This window comes from Leptopilina heterotoma, unplaced genomic scaffold (genome assembly GCF_015476425.1).
Source record: "Leptopilina heterotoma isolate Lh14 unplaced genomic scaffold, ASM1547642v1 Lhet_265, whole genome shotgun sequence".
In the NCBI taxonomy this organism is placed as follows: domain Eukaryota; kingdom Metazoa; phylum Arthropoda; class Insecta; order Hymenoptera; family Figitidae; genus Leptopilina; species Leptopilina heterotoma.
The window spans coordinates 142607-163920 of record NW_025110975.1 but is presented as its reverse complement, the minus strand read 5'-3'; the positions used below and the strand labels follow the sequence as shown (position 1 = coordinate 163920).

General features: G+C 26.6%; 1 protein-coding gene across 20 annotated transcripts in view; it reads right to left on the bottom strand.

The window, feature by feature from the left end:
* LOC122503614 (ephrin type-B receptor 1-B) overlaps nt 1–21314 on the bottom strand; it is a 162607-nt gene that overhangs the window by 26506 nt on the left and 114787 nt on the right. For 16 of the 20 annotated variants that reach the window (XM_043614213.1, XM_043614211.1, XM_043614210.1 and 13 more), the window contains 3 exons: nt 2882–3167; nt 1752–2717; nt 159–362 (listed from right to left, as the gene is read on the bottom strand). In XM_043614213.1, the coding sequence (XP_043470148.1) occupies nt 159–362; nt 1752–2717; nt 2882–3167 (1456 nt within the window). The remainder of the gene's footprint in view (nt 1–158; nt 363–1751; nt 2718–2881; nt 3168–21314) is intronic. The other 4 variants (XM_043614215.1, XM_043614216.1, XM_043614227.1 and 1 more) reach the window with 1 other exon arrangement.

Genomic DNA, 21314 nt, shown 5'->3' with positions numbered 1-21314 from the left:
TTAATAAAAAAATTTTTTTTTTAAATAATTAATTGAAAATATTTTTTTTGTATTAATTTATTAATTATTAATATTAAAATTTTTAAAAATTAAAATACATTTTTTAAAATTAAAATACATTTTTTAAAATTAAAAAAAAATTGAAAAAAGAAACTCACCGAGTCCCATTGCATGGGGTGTCTTTTTGTAAACGACCGGCGTGTACTCGCCCCAACCTCTGGTAGTTTTAGCTCTAACTTGAAAAGCGTATTCGGTTCCTGGCTTGAGACCCTTAATAGTCGCTGAGAGATCCGAAGTTTCAATGACAGTTGCATTCGAAGCGTCATTCGTGTGCGGATAGCATCTCACTAAAAAGAGAGGCTCTTTTGGAGACAAATCGAAGCGTCTCTGTTAATATCACTACATTCTTTTTTCATTCAGGATTAAAATTAAAATAAAAATTCAAAAAGAAAGAAAAAAACTTCTCACAACATGCAAAAACAACAAAAATTGTGTTTCAATTTTCAGAAAAAGTATCATAATTATCAAAGATTTATTTAGAAGAATTTCAAAATTGTCCCATTTGAATTGTCACTAAATTCTGAATAAAAAAGTCCTTTGCGAAATTTTGATAGAATTAAAAGTTTTCGTGATAGAGAATTTTAAAGTTCGGTGAATTGTTCGGCTGGAGCGTTTGAGGTAAATAGTGGTGGGGGAAATGTCGAACAAATAGAGCGTCATGTATGAAAGTAGTGGGGCGAAGCAGTTCCTTGAGTTACTGAATAGATTCTAGAGGAAGTAGTGGGGAAGCTTCATCCCGATTGGCCGACGCGCCTCAAGGACACGCCGGGAAGAGTGGGGGGAGAGCGTTCGGCTCACAACGCGCGGCCGAACGCTTATAAAAAACTTTAAATCCCTTTATTACGAATAATATTAGTTGTAGAAAAAAATTTCCAAAAGATTTTTTACTTAATATTCCCCAATCCCTCTATCTCGAATAATATTAGTCGTAGAAAAAAATTTCCAAAAGACTTTTTACTTATTTTTCCCCAATCTTTCCATTCCCGTTATAGCCGATTGGGTAAAAGAATCCCCAAGACTAAAAAATCAATTTTTGTGTGTAAAATTCATAAAAACGTAAAGTTTACATCTAAATTTCGTAATGTAGATAAAAATAAATAAAACTGTAAACTAAAAATAAACTAAATAAAACTATTCTGAACAAAAAAGGCTCTTGCGAAATCTTTATAGAATTAAAAGTTTTTGTAATAGAGAGTTTTAATGTTCGGTTGAGGCGTTTTAGATGAATTGTGGAGGGGGAAATGGGGAATAAGTAGAGCGTCATGTGTGGAAGTAGTGGGGCGGAGCGGTTCCCTGATTGGCCGACGCGTCTCAAGGACACGCCGGGAAGAGTGGGGGGAGAGCGTTCGGCTCACAACGCGCGGCCCAACGCTTATAAAAAACTTAAAATTCCTCTATCTCGAATAATATTAGTCGTAGAAAAAAATTTCAAATAGACTTTTTACTTATTTTTTCCCAATCTTTCCATTCCCGTTATAGCCGATTGGGGAAGAAAATTCCCAACACTAAAAAATCAATTTTTGTGTGTAAAATTCATAAAAACGTGAAGTTTATGACTAAATTTCGTAACGTAGATAAAGAAAAATAAAACTATGTAATATTTTGGATGTTAGGTTTAAAAAATGGGTAGTTTTTCTAACTTAATTTTAAATTAGTTCTAATTATTACGGGTTTAAAATTGTTTTGCTCACCTTCGTAACGTTCGACCAGATCACTATCGCCAGCAATGTCGGCAACAGGCGCGTCCCAACTGATACTAAGTTCCGTACTCTTGACACTTGTAATTCTGACATTACTGACCAAATTCGGTACACTCGCCTCAGTTGTCACAGTGATATCGACATATTCACTTTTGCCGACCAATTGCGAGACGCCATTTTCGGCGAATACTTGAAATCGATATGTCGTCACTGCATTTAAATCGGTGATGGTAATTTTTGTATCGTTGAATGTCTCGGTATTGGTGGGAATATATTTAACGCCCGAACTGCATGAATCGCAAACAACACGATATGTCGTATCGAGACGACCACCGAGTAAATGTGGTGAATTCCATGAGAGAATAACTGTGGATTGATCGACAAAATTAACGGTGAGATTTTGTGGTGCCGATGGTGGTTGTGTGCAGGGCATTTTCTTCGGATCGTCGGGCGCGCGATAATAGCCAGAATCGCAGCGACATTCAGTGAAACCATAATCGGGTGCTTTACTGTGCGCTGGACATGGTTCACATTGATTTGAACCGGGTTCATGCTTGAAGCGTCCAATTGGACATTGATTGCATTGTTGTTTTTCGGAGTCGGCCTGAAAGCCGGGTTTACAGTGACAACCGCCGGCTGGCAGATACCATTTGCCATCGCCTTTGCATAAAAATGTGGGTTGTTCGATTTTCACGGCGTGTGCGACGCATGTGCCTTTTGCCTGTTCGATGAGTGCCACTTCGCGACCTGTTGGCGTTTTGGGGAAATGGGCAAAGTTTACTGACACCTCGGGACAACTTATGTAGTAGACTTTTATGGCGAGGATTGATATGCATGCGCCTTGATCGCGGAATGCAAAGTAAACACCCTTTTTGGTCACGGGAATTGATTTCACTTCGGTGTTGATTATTACTTCTGTGTTTGTATTGAAACGACCCTCGCCTGCTGCGATTCGACCTGAAACATTGATTGGAAAAAAACGGTTTTTTAGTTTCTATTTTTGGAGAAAGAGATGAAGAAGAAAAAACAGATGTTTTAGAGGAAATGAAAAAAGAAAAAAAGGAAGAAGAAAAACAAAAAGTTTTTAATTAAAAAAAAATTCCAAAAACCGTAAAACTCACCAATGAGTTTATAACTATCAGGTTCCCATGGCGGTGGCTCCTTAGTGGCAGCATCGAATTCATAATAAAGAAGACTAAATGTTTCCTTGCAGCTAAGCGCATTTCCCGGGAATAGGGAACAGTCTCTTGTCGTGAATTTAATTTCAATGTACATCCGGTTCGCGGGTCCCCTCTCAATAAATGGCGTCCAAAGCCAATTGTTCACGTTATTGTAGGCAACATCGCAAACCACATAACTCCTCCAGTTGATTCCCTTGTCGAAGTTGGTGAACGACTCCTCCACCCACTAAAATCAAAAAAGAGAAGAAAAAAAAGTTATAAAACAACTTTTCAAACTGCCAGGGTAAAGTCACATGGAGAGAGAGAGAGTTTATCTTTCCCGGCTTTCTACACTTTACTCAGCTTCTCTCTGCCACGATCTCGCCCCAAGGACCGACTACAAAGAATAAAACAGATTCTGTAACCAAGGAAACTTCTCTGATCGAACTTTCCAGACGAAATTCCACATCAAAAAAAAAAAGTAAGAAGCGAAATTAAAAGGTCTTCAAAGGAAAATTAAAAGACTCTAATTTTTCACTTTTCGAAAAATAATTCTTTTCTATGTTATTATTATTAATATTATTATTGTTAATTAGACTTAGAATTTGATTTCTAATTATTCAAGTAGATATTTGAGTAATTTTCAGAATATTTTTAGAGAAAAAAAAATTCCCCCTTATGGGGACTCGAACCCTTGAGACATTCCCTCTAAGCAACCGCTTAGCCCTCTCGGCCAATTCACACTTTTTTCTAAACTTAAAATTTAAGAATTTCTTTTCTATTTTCTCGCGCAAATTACAAACAATTATGGAATAAATAAAAAAAATATTACCGAATAGAAAATAATTACCGAAAAATTAATTAAAAACCAGAAAAAATTTCCAATCATCTGGATATTAAAATGAAATTCAGTGATTTTTCGTACATAAATGAACGTTTGCTCTGATGCGTGAGGATATAAAATCCAAAGCAGTGTTTTCAAAACATTGTACGTTGAGCGCATCAGGTCTTTAATGTTGGGTTGCGCCAATTCAATTTTTATTGTTCAACCGAGGAACAACGAGAAGCCATTAAAAGAGGAAATTCTGAGCTCTCACCGCGCGTTGGTATCGCAGAAAATTGCTAAGTGCCGTTAAACACCGGGAGTAATTGAATTTTGCCTCGCGAGCCTGAATATAAACCCTTTTTCTTTTTTTTTTTTTTTTGCTTTTTGTTTTTTATTCATTGCACAGTATAATAATTTTTTTTAAAGCAATCCCTCCGAGAGATGAAACCTATCTTCTTATTCGTTTCGAAACAAAAAATTCCCTCCCCCCACCATTAAAAAAAACTTTTCTATCCAGGGAAAAAATTTTTTTTAATTAAAATTTTTTTCTTTTTACAAAAATTATTTTTTAACAAAATAATTTCGTTTTTTATTCTTTTAATTGATTTAATTTTACATTTGGGTAAAAATAGAGAAAACAAATTCCATCCACCAAGTTTCGAATACCCTTGATTTATTTTTGAAGGGGGGGGATTCATAAATTATAATTATTAATAAATTAATTATAAATTAATAAATACGCTGTTTTATTAGAAAATAATTGTTAATTATAAAAGAAAAAAATGTCTTTGTTGAAAAAAAACGAAAAAAAATTTACACCTCAGGAAGAATTGAACCCTGGACCGAAAATCCATAAAGCAGTGACTTTTACCCACGGCTAGTGTCTACAATTTTTTGTAAAAAATTTTACAAACTGATTTTTGATCAAATTTACCTAGAGAAACACATTTTCGCAACTATTTACCTTTTTCTATTTACTTCTTTTATTTCTATTTCAATTTTCGTTCTCATTTTATTAAAAAAAAAATTAAGTTCTTCAATTCCAGTGCAAAAAACACCCTTTAATTTTTTAATTCCACTGAAGAAGGTTACAATTTTTCTATAAAAAAAAAACTTTAAATCCTTTCAAAGAATAAAAAATAAAATAAATAAAACAAAATAAATAAACAAAATAAAAAAAATAATAAACAAAATTTTTAAAATTGGTTTTTTAATTTTACTGAAAAAGAATTTATAAAATCTTTTTTCATCTCAATTAAAAAAGAAAAAAATATTTGCAAACATGGAATAATCTGCGAAAACATTAAAATGTATATTAAATATATATTAACGACCTGTTTGTGGTAGTTGAGTTTAATTCTTTTTTTTTTACCCTCACAGTAATGTTGAAAGCAGTAAAGGAAAAAAATAATAATTTTCTTTTTATTTTACCATCCCGATGAAATTTCACTGTAATAAAGTTCCGGCTCGTATTTTACAGGCGAAAGACGACGCTTGGCGTCGAGGCGTCCAAATAAACCGCGCTTTATCGTCATCCCTAATAACCACCCCAGGAATTTACTGCGATCGTCTTAAACGAATTACGCGCACCACAAAAAGAATAAGAGTGAAATAAAGGGGTGGGGGTGTTTCTTAAATCAATTTTTATCCCCCCTCTTTGGAAAATCCCATCATTCTCACCCCAATTGACAAAAAAAAAATGCTAGTTAATTCAAATACAATAGTAATTAATTGTTCTGCAAAAAGCATTTTGTAAAAAATTTCAAGTTCCAAAAATTCTACTACATCAAATTTTAAAAAATATACATTTTTTTACAGTTTTTTAAAAATGTTTTAATGCTAAACTTTCAAAATTATACAAAAAAAAATTTTTACGGAAAAAACGGAGAGAAAAAAATTACAAATATAGCGGGTATCGAACCCCGGATGTAAAATTAGAAAACCAGTGGTATTACCACGAGACCATTTTGCAAAAGGATTTTTTTTCTTCTTTTTCTAAAGAATCACACATTTAATGCAACGAAATTACTTTCTATTATTCAAAACAATGAAAAATTAAATATGGAGTATAAAAAAAACAATTTAATTCTTTTATTTTAAATAATATTCGAATATTTATAATTTTACAATGCGTCTCAAAGTGAAACTTGTTTACACTAAACTATCGAAATACACATAAGCAATTTTTAATTATTATGAAAGAAAATGAAAGTAAAAAAAAATTACAAACAGCGAGTTTCGAACCCTGGGTGTAAAATTACAAGTACTGTGACAATACCACGAGACCATTTTACCAAAAAAAAATTTTTTTTTTTGCGTTATTAGTAAAGGAAATAATTCGAAATTTACGATTATTGTAAATTAATTAAAACTTTCAGTCGAATCGATATAAAGACATTATCTTCTGTGGTAGAAGGGAATAAAGCAACAAAGGGGCGGGAGAGAGGGAGGGAGGGAAATTTCACTGGATTATGGTTCGAAATACTGTATATTTGATATACATTAGTATAATTGAACCACGCCTTCATTAAAGTAAGTTCCTTAATAGACTTAGACTCAAGTTTTCGGTTCTATTCGCACTTTCAACTCCCCCTCCCCATTTCGCCCCAAACCAAACCCCTAAAAGTAACCCCCACAGTCTCACTATATATGTATATATATATATATGTATATAACGAGTGCAAGTGGCAATAATAGATATGAACTGCCGTTAGAAATAAACCCAATAAGCTCCGGCGCCGATTTTACTCCGAATGAAAATGTGCTCTTCACCCCTGGTTTGCCCCCCCCACCCCTCAAAAACTTCTCTCAGACACATACAGAGTTAATATTACCACCATAATCGCAATTCCAATGGTGTTTTCCAAATGTTGAAGGGTGTGGAGACAAGGGTTGAACGAGGGGTCGAAATTTATATAACGAGAAGGGGGAAAAAGAGGAAATAAAAAAAGGAGGAAAAAAAATTGGACAAATTTATTAAAAGCGTTTTTTTTGCTTTTGTAAAAATATTATTTCATTTTCTAATTAGCAAAGAAATAATTCATTTCAATCGAATCTGGAATCAAATTTTTAGTGTGGGAAATAAAATTTTTAACTATCAACCGTCGGTAAGGTAGAAATCTTCTTTGTCGACAATAAATCAAGTACCTTTCTTTTCAATCCTCCTATGGTAATATACCGACTGTTGTTAAAGTGTCTTTACCGACTTGTCAATCTACTTATATCGACAAAAAATCCAGATGTCAAGAAATTTCCTTCTAAACGTACTTACTTGTCGTGGTATGAACACTCAACGAAGTAAATAAACTATATTCTCAATGACCAGTAAAAATTTACCGACTGTCGGTAAGGTAGAAACATACCCTTATTGACAATAAATCGAGTTATAAATATGACGTTCAAACGTAATTATTTTAAGTAGTATAAATACTCAACGAAGTAAATAAACTATAATTTTAATTACCAGTAAAAAAATTTACCGATTGTCGGTAAAGTAGAAACCAGTATTTATCGATAATGCATACAATTATCATTGAGGTAGCTAAGCTTTGTCAGAAGAGGACTCCTAATATTAATTAGTGAATTACCACTGTCGCTGTATCGACTGTTGGCAAATGAGAAAACTTTCATTTTCGACTGTTGATTCAGGAGAGATTTTAGATTTACTATTGTCGTTAATGTTGGATTTATAGACAATTCACGCTACTAGTAAACAGACTGTCAATAAGTAAAAAAATTGTATGTTATTACCAACTGTCGGTAATGTAGGGAGTCTCTGTATCAACTGTAGATATTCTTTTATCGAAAATCCACCGAAAAGGAGTTCATTTTTTTCGGAAAAATTGTCTTTTAATGGAAAAATGAAATAAAAATAAAAGAATTTCATTTAGAATAGAAAAAAATGAAATAAAAATTATAGATTTCCTTTTTTTTTTGGAAAAAATTGTCTTTTAATGGAAAAATGAAACAAGAATAAAATAATTAATTTAGAATAGGAAAAAATGTAATTAAAATAACAGATTTAATTTAGAAAACAAATAAAATGAAAAAAAAAATAATTTGAGAAATGAATAATAAAAAAAAATTTATTTAATAAATAATGTGAGTAATTATTATTTTCTTTTAATTATGAAATAATTGGACATTTTTTTTCACTGCGATTGCAAATAAAATGTCAATATTTTGAAATAAAATGATAATTATCGTTTTTCGATTCTTTTTGTTTGTTTTCTGTTTTTTTTGCTTATATTGAATATTTGCGATATGATTCATGAGTGTAATTTGAAGCGCACATTTTACAATGTTTATTGGCCAATAAAAATATCTTCTAATTGGTACGTAAAATATTCTAGTTTTACAATCGTGCATTTTCTTTTTATAGTGTTTTACTGTTTTCTCAAGCTCAAGAATATATATCACGTTATTTGTTTAATGTTAATTGTACACTTAGTGGTACCCCCCCCCTCTCTCTCTCTCTCTCTTTCTCTACTTCTCTCTCTATTTTTCTTCGTTTACATTGTGGAAAAATAAATTAATAATAAATAATAAAAAAATCGTTAAATTACACTATTTTTTAATTTAAAAAAAAAAAAATAATAAAAAATAGTTAATAAAAACTAACGAAAAATGAGTAAAAATTAATAAAAAATTTAAAAAAGTATCTAAATAAGAACACAAAAAATAATTAAAATAAAATAGAAATTACTGAGTAAATTGTAAAAAATACGGAATGAACTTATAATAATAAAGAATAACAAATAAATAACCAATAAAAAAAAATAAAAAAAATAATTAACAAACAAATAATAAGAAAAACAAATAAGAAATAAATAAAAGTAGTAAAAAATAAAAATTTTAATATTTCGAGAGAAAAGAAATTTTTTTTTCGCCAAATAATATATCGACGTTATAAACTACAAAAAAAAGAGTCAAAATAAAAAAAAAAATTACAGAATTTTATTTATGGAAACCTTTGAAATTTTTTTTATTCATTTTTTTTTTATTTTTATTTCTTCAATTCTTTTTTTTTCACGCGTGGGATGCCGATGAATCTGGTACGATCGTATTTTCGACAAAGTATATCTCGTATCGGGTGTTTCGAACATGACGATACGTTTTTATTGTCAACGAAAGGATCTCTCGTGTTAAAAAAAAAAGAATATGAAGAAAATAGTTAAAGTTAAAAAAGAGAAGAGAGAGAGAAAGAGAGAGTCACTTGGGAAGACCTCACGAGATTGGATCACGAAAACTCGTTACATCGACGCGACTCTTTATATATCTCGTCATTTCAGTCTCCTTATATTTCTCTTTTAAGTAATTTCACAAGTGTTCCTTTTTATTTTCATTTTTTATTTATTTATTTTCTTCTTTTTTCCATTATTTTATCACTCAGCATAATATCTGATTACAATCGGAAATTTTTATTTTCCTCGTCAATTTTTAATTTTGTTTTCTGTATAGAATTAAAAAAAAATTTAAGAAACTTAAATACAGCGAAATTTTTTTCGAATAAAATTGTTTTTAGAAAATAGTATAATTAGTGAAAATATTAATTAGTATTAGTAATAAGATTAGTAATTAGTATTACTACTCATAGTATTGTTAATAATTATTATTTGAACTAATTACTATTATAACTGAATAATTTGATTTTTACTAATTAGTATTCTTACTAAATACGATTATAGCCAATTAGTATTCTCACTAAATGTGATTATTACTAATTAGTGTTATTCACAAAAATAATTACTTCTGATTATTCTTACAATTTAGTATTATTAGTAAATAGTATTCTCACTAATTACGATTATTACTAATTAGTATTCTTACTAAATACGACTATTAATAATTAGTATTCTTAGCAAATTAATATTATTACTAATTAGTGTTATTACTATTTAGTAAAGGACGCTACTTAGTATTTTTACTAAATACAATTAATATTAATTAGTATTATTACAAAAAATAATTATTTCTAATTATTATTATAATTTAGTATTATTGCTCATTAGTATTCTTACTAAATACGATTATTACTAAGTAGTATTCTTACTAAATACGATTATAGCCAATTAGTATTCTCACTAAATGTGATTATTACTAATTAGTGTTATTCACAGAAATAATTATTTCTAATTATTATTAAAATTTAGTATTATTGCTCCTTAGTATTCTTACTGAATACGATTATTCTTAATAATTAGTATTCTGGAAATTAGAAGGGAATCAATTTTTTATTCGTCATTTCTTATCATCTATTATTTTATCTATTCGTTTTTGTTTAATTATTTATTTTTTATTATTAAAAATTTATTTCGTATTTTTTTTTTGTTATTTCTATGCTTGTTTTATTTAATTTATTCGTTATTTTTTCGGTACTTTTTATTATTTATTTGGTACTTTGTATTGTTTATTTTTTTTTTTTTAATTATTTATTCATAAACGGGAAATTTACTTGTTATTTTTTTTTAATTATTTATTTATTCCTAGGTCTATTGACAACAAACAATTTTTTTAAAACACTACTTTCTTTACTAAATTAATATTTCTATATTACTACAATTTTTTTTTTTAAATTTCAAAAAAATTTTTTATAATTAATTAATATTTCATTTTTCAGTTAATTACAATTTAGTTACTAAAAAATTCCCCAAAAAAAACTACACCGTTAAAATGTAAAAATTAGGAAGAAAAAAAAATTCACCTTCTTGCGGTTTCGAACCCTTGTTTCTTTCGCAACACATCGTGCCTTTACCAACTGAGCCAATTTCACTTTTCCAACGGTAATAAAATTTTTCCTTTCTTTTTCCTTCTTTACCCACTAAATGAATTTTTTTTTCTTTCTTTTTCGTATTTTCTCTCTCTCTCTCTCTTAAAATACCCCCTCCCCCTCCTCCCTCTTTTTCACCAATAAAAAATATTTCAGTAAAAACTAAATAAATGCGAAGAGAAAAAAATTCTCCCCGAGAAAAAACCACGTAGAGTAAAGTAAAAAAAAAAAAAAAGAGAAAAAGAAAAAAAAAGATCAGCAATACCCAAACTCGAGAAAAGGGATTTTCCGTCTCAGCAAATTGCCAACCAAAGAAGAAGCCCGAATAGTTGAAGTGGAAATGGTTGATCGGCGGGCGTAGAAAAAGGATCGGGCGTGATCTGCTTTGGGGATTGGTAAAATCATTGGAATGGGGAAAGGGGGAAGGGGGTTGGATATGGAAGGGGGGGAGGGAAGAGGAAACTTTTAGTTTGCCAGGGAGAATTTTTTTTTTTGCGGATCTTAATATATATTGAGTTCATCCTTTTCGCGTATATACAATTTTCCCTCCCATCTCCTCTTGTCTACCCTAACCCCCCCCCCACCCCATCGACTCTTTTTCCTCTTCCATAAGTCAATCTTGATTCTTGACTATTTTTTTTTCGTGAACTGCAAAGGGTGATTTCAAACTTTTATAGTGTGTCTGGATACATATGTCATGATAGGGTGGCACGCGCCAATCAAAAAACTTTTTCTAGCCATTTAAATCCCCCCCCCCCCCCCCTTCTATCCACATTCCAAGTTCTCAATATAATTCTCCTTGTAGTCTCTCTAATAATTCCCCTTTTTGTTTGTTTGTAAATTAGTTTTGATTTATTTTCTTTAATTTATATGCTATTTTTGTTGTGTGTACTTGAGAAATGTAATTTTTTATTTTTTTTCTAAAACAAAAATATTTATAACAATTTTTTATTATTTTACTTATCAAGACTATTATACTTTGGCAATTAAATTATAAATGATGGAATTTTCTATTTTATGTGGTGGAAAAAAATTTTATCAATGGGAAGATTCGAACCTTGAGCTGAAAATTTGTCAATAACGGAGCTTTTACCAACTGAGCCATTGAGAAAAACATTTTTTTTTTACTTTACTATTAATTTTTTTTAATTGATTGCAAAAGTTTTTTGATGTTTTTTCGGCAATTATTATTAATAATAATAGTTATAATAATTATTATTATTATATTATTATTATAATAATAATAATTATTATTATATTATTATTATTGTTATTATTATTATAATAATTTTTTTTTTCAAACGGCCAGAAATTGATAGAAAATTAATAATAATAACAATAATAATAATAATTAGTAATTAGTAATAATAATATTTAATATTATTCATTTCTAAAATTAAAATTTCCAAAAAAATTTATTTTTGTTAAAAATATTTGTTTGTTTTATACAGTAGTTTTTTTTTTAATTATAGTTTCTCAAGAATTTATCTTTCGACATTATTATTGTTTTGAAAAAATATTTTAATTTTTTATAAAAATTGCGATTTTTTTTTTAAATTCTAATTTTGTCAAAGTTCCACCAGACTTGCATTTTTTTAAAATTGTAGTTTTGGTAAAATTTCACTTTTTTAAAATTTGTAGTTTTGTAAAAATTGTAATTTTTGTTTATTTTCTTTAATATCTACTTTTTGTAGTAATCTGTAGTTTAACCATTGTAGTTCTATATGAAAAATAAAATAAATTTTATATTTGTTAAAAATAATTTTGTTTTTCTAAATATATTGAAGTTTATCTTTGAAAATTGTAGTTTTTCAAAACCTTCGGTAAAATAATTAAAATAAATAAATAACTTTTGGTTTATTACCAAAAAATTTATTTTTTTTTGTAAAAATGTAGTTTTGTCAAAAATAACCTTTTGGAAAATTTGTAGTTTTCAATAAAATTATAGTTTTGTCAAAATTACACTTTTGACAAAATTTGTCGTTTTATCAAAATTGTTTTTTTTTTTTTTAAATTGTAGTTTTGGCAAAATTACACTTTTATAGAAAAACTACAGATTTTAAAAAAAGTATAATTTTGACGAAACTAAAAATTCAACAAAAGTACAATTTTGAAAAAAAAAATTTTTTTCCTACCATTGCAGTTTTGAAATTTTTTCTTTTGGAACTTCCGTTTTGGAACATTTTTTTACCCCAATCAATAAGTTTACTTACTTTTTTTTTTTAAATAAAATAAGGAATATTAAAAATAACAGATATTAAAATTTTTTAATTCAAATTTTTTTAAATCAAATATGAATTCTAAAAATAACTATTTCAAGAAAACTATATTTTTGAATGTTTGTCGAAAAACGAGTAAATTGAGTAAAAATCAATTTTTTTTTCTCTCTCTCTCTATCGTATTTTAACCCCTCACCCCACCCCCCTCTCCTTCTTTTTAGCGTGGTTCATATTTTGAAATGTCATATTTCAAAAAAAAAAAAGTTTTTCTCCGCACTCTCGTCGCGTTTTATACCCTTCACATTTGTCACTTTGCCACGGACCGTAAATTATCCCCGTTTGTCCCATTCATTCCGGGAGGCCTATATTATAACCTTTTATAACACGCCCTGAAATTTCACACTGTGACCAAAAGACCGAGAGAGAGAGAGAAATTTTCAAGAAGAAGATGAAGAAAAACGATTTTTTTTTTTTTTTTTTTTGGTGAAAAATATTAGCTTCTGAAGCTATAGAATAGAAAACTGCCACTTCTTGGGAAAGGGGGGGGGGAATTACTTATTTACACAAAAAGAAGAAAAGAAGATAAGAAGAAAAAAAAAGGAAAGAAAGGAGAAGAAAAAAATTATGTTTACGGTTTTGCTATTGTATACTTTTCGCTCCTCTTCAAAACGTGTTTAAAGTTTCTTTTCACTTCCGACAATATTACATCACCAAAATGGTTATAATTGCTGATTTATAACTGTCCACGACAATAAATATTGTGGTGGTCCTCTTCGTTCTCTACTTTTTATTTTTCGAAATTCCTCGCAAAGTGGTGTTTGGGAAAACAATTTTTGTCGTCGATTCGTTTCACACTGAAATATTGTAAATATTTTACAAATAGAAATATTACGTAAATAAAATTTTAACGAAACTACAATTATAAAAAAACTACAATTTTTAAAAAAAAACTACAATTTTAAAAAAAATACGATTTTGAAAAAAAACATAAATTTGTCAAAAGTGTACTTTTAAAAAAAGTAAAATACCAAAAAATACCAATTAGCAACAACTGTTCTATATTACATTTAATTACGAATTTTTTTTAATAATTGTAAAATTATTCGATAACATCAATAATTGTTTTTTATATAAATATTTAATCATTATTATTATTATTATTCCATAGGAATTAAGATTTTCAAAAAAAAAAAATTAAAATTAAAATCTTTATGAAATTCAACAACTTATAATAATTTAAATTAAAATTTTTTTCAAAATAATAATAATAATAATAATAATAAAATTATTTATAAAAATTTTAAAAAAATCCTTCTCAAGAATTCAATTATTTTTATAAATAATTAAATTTTTCATAGCATTTCAATTATTTTTTTTAATACAATTTTAAGTAAAATCTTCAAAAAAATGTCATTATTTTCAAAAATATTGAAAATTTAATTATTGTTGAAAATTCATAATACAATATGCTTTTAATATTCAATTATTATGTAAAATTTGAAGTGAAATTCATTTTTAAATAAATTTTTATTAGAAAATTCCAGGAGAATTCAATATTTTATAATTTAATTACAAATAAAATGCAAATAAATAATTTATTGAATAAATAAATGTTTTTCAAAATTGAATCCTCATATAAAGAATTTTATAAATAAATTTTTCGAGGAATTCGATTAAAATTGTATTAAAAATAATTGAAATTCTATGATGAGTTTTATTATTCATGAAAATAATTGAATTTCGGAAAAAGAATTTTATTATTTATGCAAATAATTGAATTATTGCCAAGAAATTTATAAAAAAAAAATTGTGAATAGTTAAATTTCTGTAAAATTTTTATTTTATTTATGAAAATAATTTAATGTTTGCTTAGAATTTTATCAACACTTCTTTTTTTAAATAATTGAAATCTTTTGCAAAAATTTTTTATTAAAATATAGTAGATATTGAATAATGTTTGAATTGAGGAAATTTTTTTAAAATAATTGAAATTTTACCAAGAATTTTATTAAAAGCTTTGAAAATAATTGAAATTTTGACAAGAAATTTATTATTTTTAAAGGTATATAATTCAAATTATGATTCGAATTTAAAAAAATTTTTGAATATATAATTGAAATTTTTCCAAGAATTTTATAAAAAAAATTTTGATAATAAATGAAATTTTGGCATGAATTTAAAAATTTTTGACAATATTTAAAATTTTGACAAGAATTTAAATAATTGAATTTCAGAGAACAATTTTATATTATTTATGAAGATAATTAAAATTTTGCCAAGAATTTTATTAAAAGTTTTGAAAATAATTTTGAAATTTATTATTTTTAAAGGTAATTTAAATTATGAATCGCATTTTTAAAAATTTTTGATAGCAAATTAAATTTTGGGAAGAATTTTATTAAAATTTTTGAAATTAATTAAAATTTGGCAAAGAATTTGATTAAAAGTTCTGAAAATAATTGAAATTTTGACAATAAGAATTTAAATATTTTTTTAAATAATTGAATTTCAGAGAACAATTTTATTATTTGTGAAAATAATTGAATTAAATTTCAGAGAACAATTTTATTCTTTATATGAAGATAATTGAGATTTTGACAAGAATTTTATTAAAAGTTTTGAAAATAATTGAAATTTTGTCCAGAAAATTTATTATTTTTAAAGGTAATTGAAATGATTCGCGCATTTTTAGAATTTTTTGATAATAAATTAAATGTTGGAAAAAATTTTATTAAAATTTTTGTAAATAATTAAAATTTTGCAAAGAATTTTATTAAAATTTTTGAAAATAATTGAAATTTCGACAAGAATTAAAAATTTTTTTTAAATAATTGAATTTCAGATAGAACAATTTTATTATATTTATGAAAATAATTGACATTTTTACCAGAATTTACAAACATTTTTAAATAATTGAATTTCAGAGAATAATTTTATTATTTATGAAGATAATTGAGATTTTGACAAGAATTTTATTAAAATTATTGAAAATATTTATATTTTTGAGAAGAATTTTTTTTATTTTTGAAGATAATTGAAATTTTGTCTTGATATTTCTAAAAAGTTTTGAATATAATTGAATTTCTGCGAAGAATTTTATTACTTTTGAAAATATAATTGAAAAATAATTTTTTCCAGTACTTTAATATAAAATAAAAAATAAATACTTTGGAAAAAATGTCATTTGATGGAAAAATAATAATAATAATAATAATAATAATAATAATAATAATAATAATAATAATAATAATAATAATAATAATAATAATAATAATAATAATAATAATAATAATAATAATAATAATAATAATAAATAATAATTTATAAAAGTTATACATTATAAATTTATATTTACTATAATAATACTAATATAAATTTAAAAAAATTGCTAGAAATTCAGTGACTGTAATAAATAATATTTCGCCCCTTGTTTTTTTTTGTTTCTTTCCTTTTATCAAAGGGACACAAGATAAGAACTCTAACGTCTTGTTAATTTGCATTAAAGTTTCTTTTACATCACCCCGAGGGACAAAAAGCGTCTACTCTCAATTCCTCTTTCTCTCTCTGTTCTTTAAATCTTAATTAGGAATTTTACGACTTTAACGAACTTTTCCAAAAGCAAGAGGGTCTCCTCTCATTCTGTCTGGCAAATTTTCTCAACCCCTTTTCCCATTTGCCCTGATACAACTCATCGCTATAATCATAACGGAACAAGAGATACAGTATAATATAGTACGAGAATAAGTTGGGTTTGTGTGCGCGGCAAGAGAATCACTTCAATGAAAAATTATTATTGCCATCGCCCTTCAACAGTGAGATTTTTTTTTTTTTTTTTTTTTTTTTTTGCCCTATGACAGTGACGACGATATCGACGAGATTGGAAAATCTCGATTAATATATATATTAATATATATATATATATATATATATATATATATATAGAGAGAGAGAGAGAGAGAGAGAGGCGAGAGTTCTTTTGTGACAGATGCTCGAGCTCCATTATCGCGCAGATGATACTCTTATCCCTGCTGAATAATGATAAATCAGGGACTAGGGAATATATTGAGATTAGGGTACTGATAAAAAAGAGAAGGCGAAAAAAAAGAAGTTTTTAAAGGGCTTTTCTGTATAATATACATAAACTTACAATGAATAGACTGTTTTGAAATTATTTTTAAATCACATTTTGATGAGTTTATCAACGTCGTGTGTATAAATATAGAAATCTCTTTCTCTCTTTCTCTCTCTCACTCGATTGTCAGGGAAATTTCTTAACATTTGATGAGTAACAAAATTCGACTTTTATTGATTCCCCATTTTTTTCTATTTTTATTTTATTTTCTTTTTATAAATTTCTACTTATTTTCATTGTTTAATGAATATTTTAATTGAAAGCTTTTAATTTCGAATTAAAAATTAGTAACTGACTTTTTGCCTTTGAATTAGTAAATTTAGCTAATAAATCGTAATTTCTACTAATTTATTAGTAAAAATATAATAAATTAGTAGAATTTACTATTTATTAGTATAAATATAAAAAACCAGTTAAAAATACTATTTATTGGTAGAAATATAATAAATTAGTAGAAATTACTATATATTAGTAGAAATATTAGTAGAAATTACTATTTATTAGTAGCAATATAATAAATTAGTAAAAATTATTATTTATGAGTAGAAATATAATTAGACATTTCTATTTATTAGTAAAAATATTAGTAGAAATTACGAATTATTAGTAGTAATATTTCTACTAATAAATAGTAATATTTATACTAATATTTTTTACTAATAAATAGTAATTTCTACTACTATATTATAGTTCTACCAATAAATAGTGATTTTTACTAATTTAATAAAATAAATATAATAAATTAGTAGAAATTAATATTTATTAGTAAAAATATTAGTAGAACCTACTAATATTTTTACTAATAAATACTAGTTCCTACTAATAAATAATAGTTTCTACTAATAAATAGTGATTTCTACTAATTTAATAAAATAAGTATAATAAATTAGTAGAAATTACTATTTAATAGTAGAAATATTAGTAGAAACTGTTATTTATTAGTAGGAACTACTATTTAGTAGTATTAATATTAGTAGAAACTACTAATATTTCTACTAAGAAATAGTAGTTTCAACTAATAATTTATTATACTTCTACCAATAAATAGTAATTTCTACTAATTTAATATGTATATTCTATTAAATTAATAGAAATTACAATTTATTAGTAGAAATAGTAGTAGAAACTACTATTTATTAGTAAAAAATATAATTATAAAATACTATTTGTTAGTAGAAATATTACTACTAACAAATCGTAATTTCTACTAGTAAATAGTAGTTTCTACGAATATTTTTACTCATAAATAGTGGTTTTTACTAATAAATAGTAGTTTCTATTTATATTTTCAGTAATAAATAGTAGTTTCTACTACTATTTATACTAATAAATAGTAATACCTGCTACTTTATTAGATTTCTACTAATAAATAGTAATTTATACTACTTTATTACTATTTATTGGTAGAAATGTATACATTTCTACCAATAAATAGTAATAAAGTATTAATAGTAATAAAGTATTGTTTATTAGTAGAAGTATTAGTAGAAACTACTATTTATTTGTAGAATTATAATAAATAGTAGTTCCTACTAATAAATAATAGTTTCTACTAATAAATAGTAATTTCTACTATATTATTATATTTTACTAATAAATAGTATTTTCTACTACTATTTATTGAAATAAATAGTAGTTAAATAAATAGTTCTTTACTATATTATATTTCTACTAATAAATAGTAATTTCTACTACTTTATTATATTTCTACTAATAAATAGTACTTTCTACTAATCTATTATATTTATTCTATTAAATAATAGAAATTACTATTTATTATTAGAAATACTAGTAGAAACTACTATTTATTAGTAAAAAAATATTAGTTTAAAATACTATTTATTAGTAGAAATATTACTACTAATAAATCGTAATTTTCTACTAATAAATAGTATAGTTTCTACTAATATTTCTACTATTAAATAGTAATTTCTACTACTTTATTACTATTTATTAGTAGAAATATAGAAACTATTATTTATTAGTAGAAGACGTATTAGTAGATACTACTATTTATTAGTAGAAATATAATAAATTAGTAGAATGTACTTTTTATTAATAGAAATATTTGTAGAAATTACTTTTTATTAGTAAAATTTACCAATTTAAAAGCAAAAAGTCAAGCCATAATTCAAATTTGTAAACATTAAATTATTAATTCAAATTTAGAGAGTAATTTTCGTTTTTAGTAAATTAATTTACCTTTCTTAATTATTATTATTATTGTCAGTGGAACATAGTTAAGATTGTACCCCTGCTATTTTTTTAAATATCAACACCAGCGCAAGCTAATAGTGAATATACTCTATAGTTAAAGCTCTATCGTAAATTTTAGATACAAAAAAAAAAAAAAAAAAAAAAAAAAAACCGAATTTCCTTTACCAGGAATTGAACCCCAATCATTTTCGCAGCAAACCAATCAATTTTCCCCACGGCCATATTCCACAACTTTTCCGATGTCCATTAATTCTGCTCTAATTCGCCGATTTTTGATTCTTATCCCCATTAATTTATCACTAAAAATCCCCATTTCTCAATATAGACAAGTTTATCAAAAAAAAGACACACAAAGAGCTTAATTTACCATTTCGCATAACAATATAATATATATATATAAAAAAAACAAAAATTGGCTAAACTGCAGAGTAAAAAAATACTTTCAGCCAGTTGTTCGTGATGAAAGTATAATGTCCAAATATAAGAAGATGAATGTTTGAAGGAGAGTATAAAGATTAAAAAAAAAAAGAAAAAAAAGTGGAGGGGGGGATCATCGATATTTTGGGGAGGCAGGTTGCAGTGGCAAGTGCGGCACTTGCTCATGGGGCGTCAGGCCTCGGTGGTTCTCTATCACGTCGAGTAATTGACTATATAATGGATTCCAGTGACTGCCATACGTCAAAGTGACAGGTCCAGGGGCGTGTTTTAGTGGGGTCCAATTCGAGCGGGGCAACACACACTCACCCCTAAAATTCCCTCTATCACTCTCTTACTTTCTCTCTCTTTCTTTTTTCTCTCAATTTTCTCTCTCAATTTTCTCTCTCTCTCTCTCTCTCTCTCTCTCTCTCTCTCTCTCTCTCTCTCTCTCTCTCTCTCTCTCTCTCTCTCTCTCTTACTTTCTCCCTTCTCCCCCCTTTTCGTTCTCGAGTTATATTAAAGCGAACCCCTTTGCACCTCTGGACCCTTCGGCTAATTCGTGGCGATTTCATGGAACGAGATCAAATTTTCTTTCTCTCTCTCTCTCTCGTTTCCTTGATGAAAATTCAGGGCTGGAACCCTAACCTCTATTTACATAAGTTCTGATCATTTGTTTTCTCTCTCTCTTTCTCTCTCTTGCCCATTTTCTCTCTCTGCCTCTTTTTCCTCTCGCATTTTTTGCCAAATGCGTGTCGGCATCGTCCCCTGTGAATTCCTTCTCTGGGGTGAAAAATAATTTGAAAAGAAAATTTTTTTGCTTATTATTATCATTATTATTATTATTTTATTCTTCATATTCAAATTCATATTCATTATATTCTTATTATTATTATTATTCTTATTATTATTACAATCATTTGACTCAAAATATTACCACTTGCGAGAAAGCGACTGAGACAGTCAATACCCAATGGCGCCATCTGGCAATTAATTCTAACGCGGGCTTTTTCAAATCTAAAAATTTATTTTTCGGTTTTAGTAAATTAATTTAGCTTTGTTAATTATTATTATAATTAGGTGAACATATAGTTAGGCTTGGGCCCCTGCAATTATTCTAATTCCTATTATTAATATCATTATATATTATTAATCATAATCATGAGAATAATAATAATATAATTGCAGGGGTCCAACCCTACTATGTTCGTCTAATAATAATAATTAACCAAATTAAATTAATTTACCAAAAGACGAAAAAATAAATTTTCAGATTTGAAAAAACCCGCGTTCGAATTAATTGCTAGAGGGCACCACAGACTTTCTCGCAAGCGGTAATATTTTATGTCAAATGATGATAATAATAATAAAAATAAACTAATAATAGTAACAAAGGTAGTAATAATAATAACAATAACAACAACAATAATAATAATAATAATAATAAAAATACAAAAATTTATTTCAACATAATAATAATTATTATTATTATAACCACAATAATAATAATAAAAAAAGATAATTTCAGTTAAAAAAAACTATTTTTAAATAAACAAACAATTGTGATTTAAAATTGAAAATAAATAAAAAACAAAAAGAAGTAAATGAATCCAATTTTGCATCACTAGTAGTTTAATAATATAAGGGTGAGGTGGAGGGGGAAGGGAATTTTCTTCTCAAGGGAACGTGTGCGATTAAACGCAGCTGTTTAGAGGCATTTGATTGACAATTCCGTATAGGTTCACACCGTTAGGCCATAAATGTATTATCGATGATTATACAGAGAGGGGGTGGGAGAGTGAGAGAGAGAATGGAGA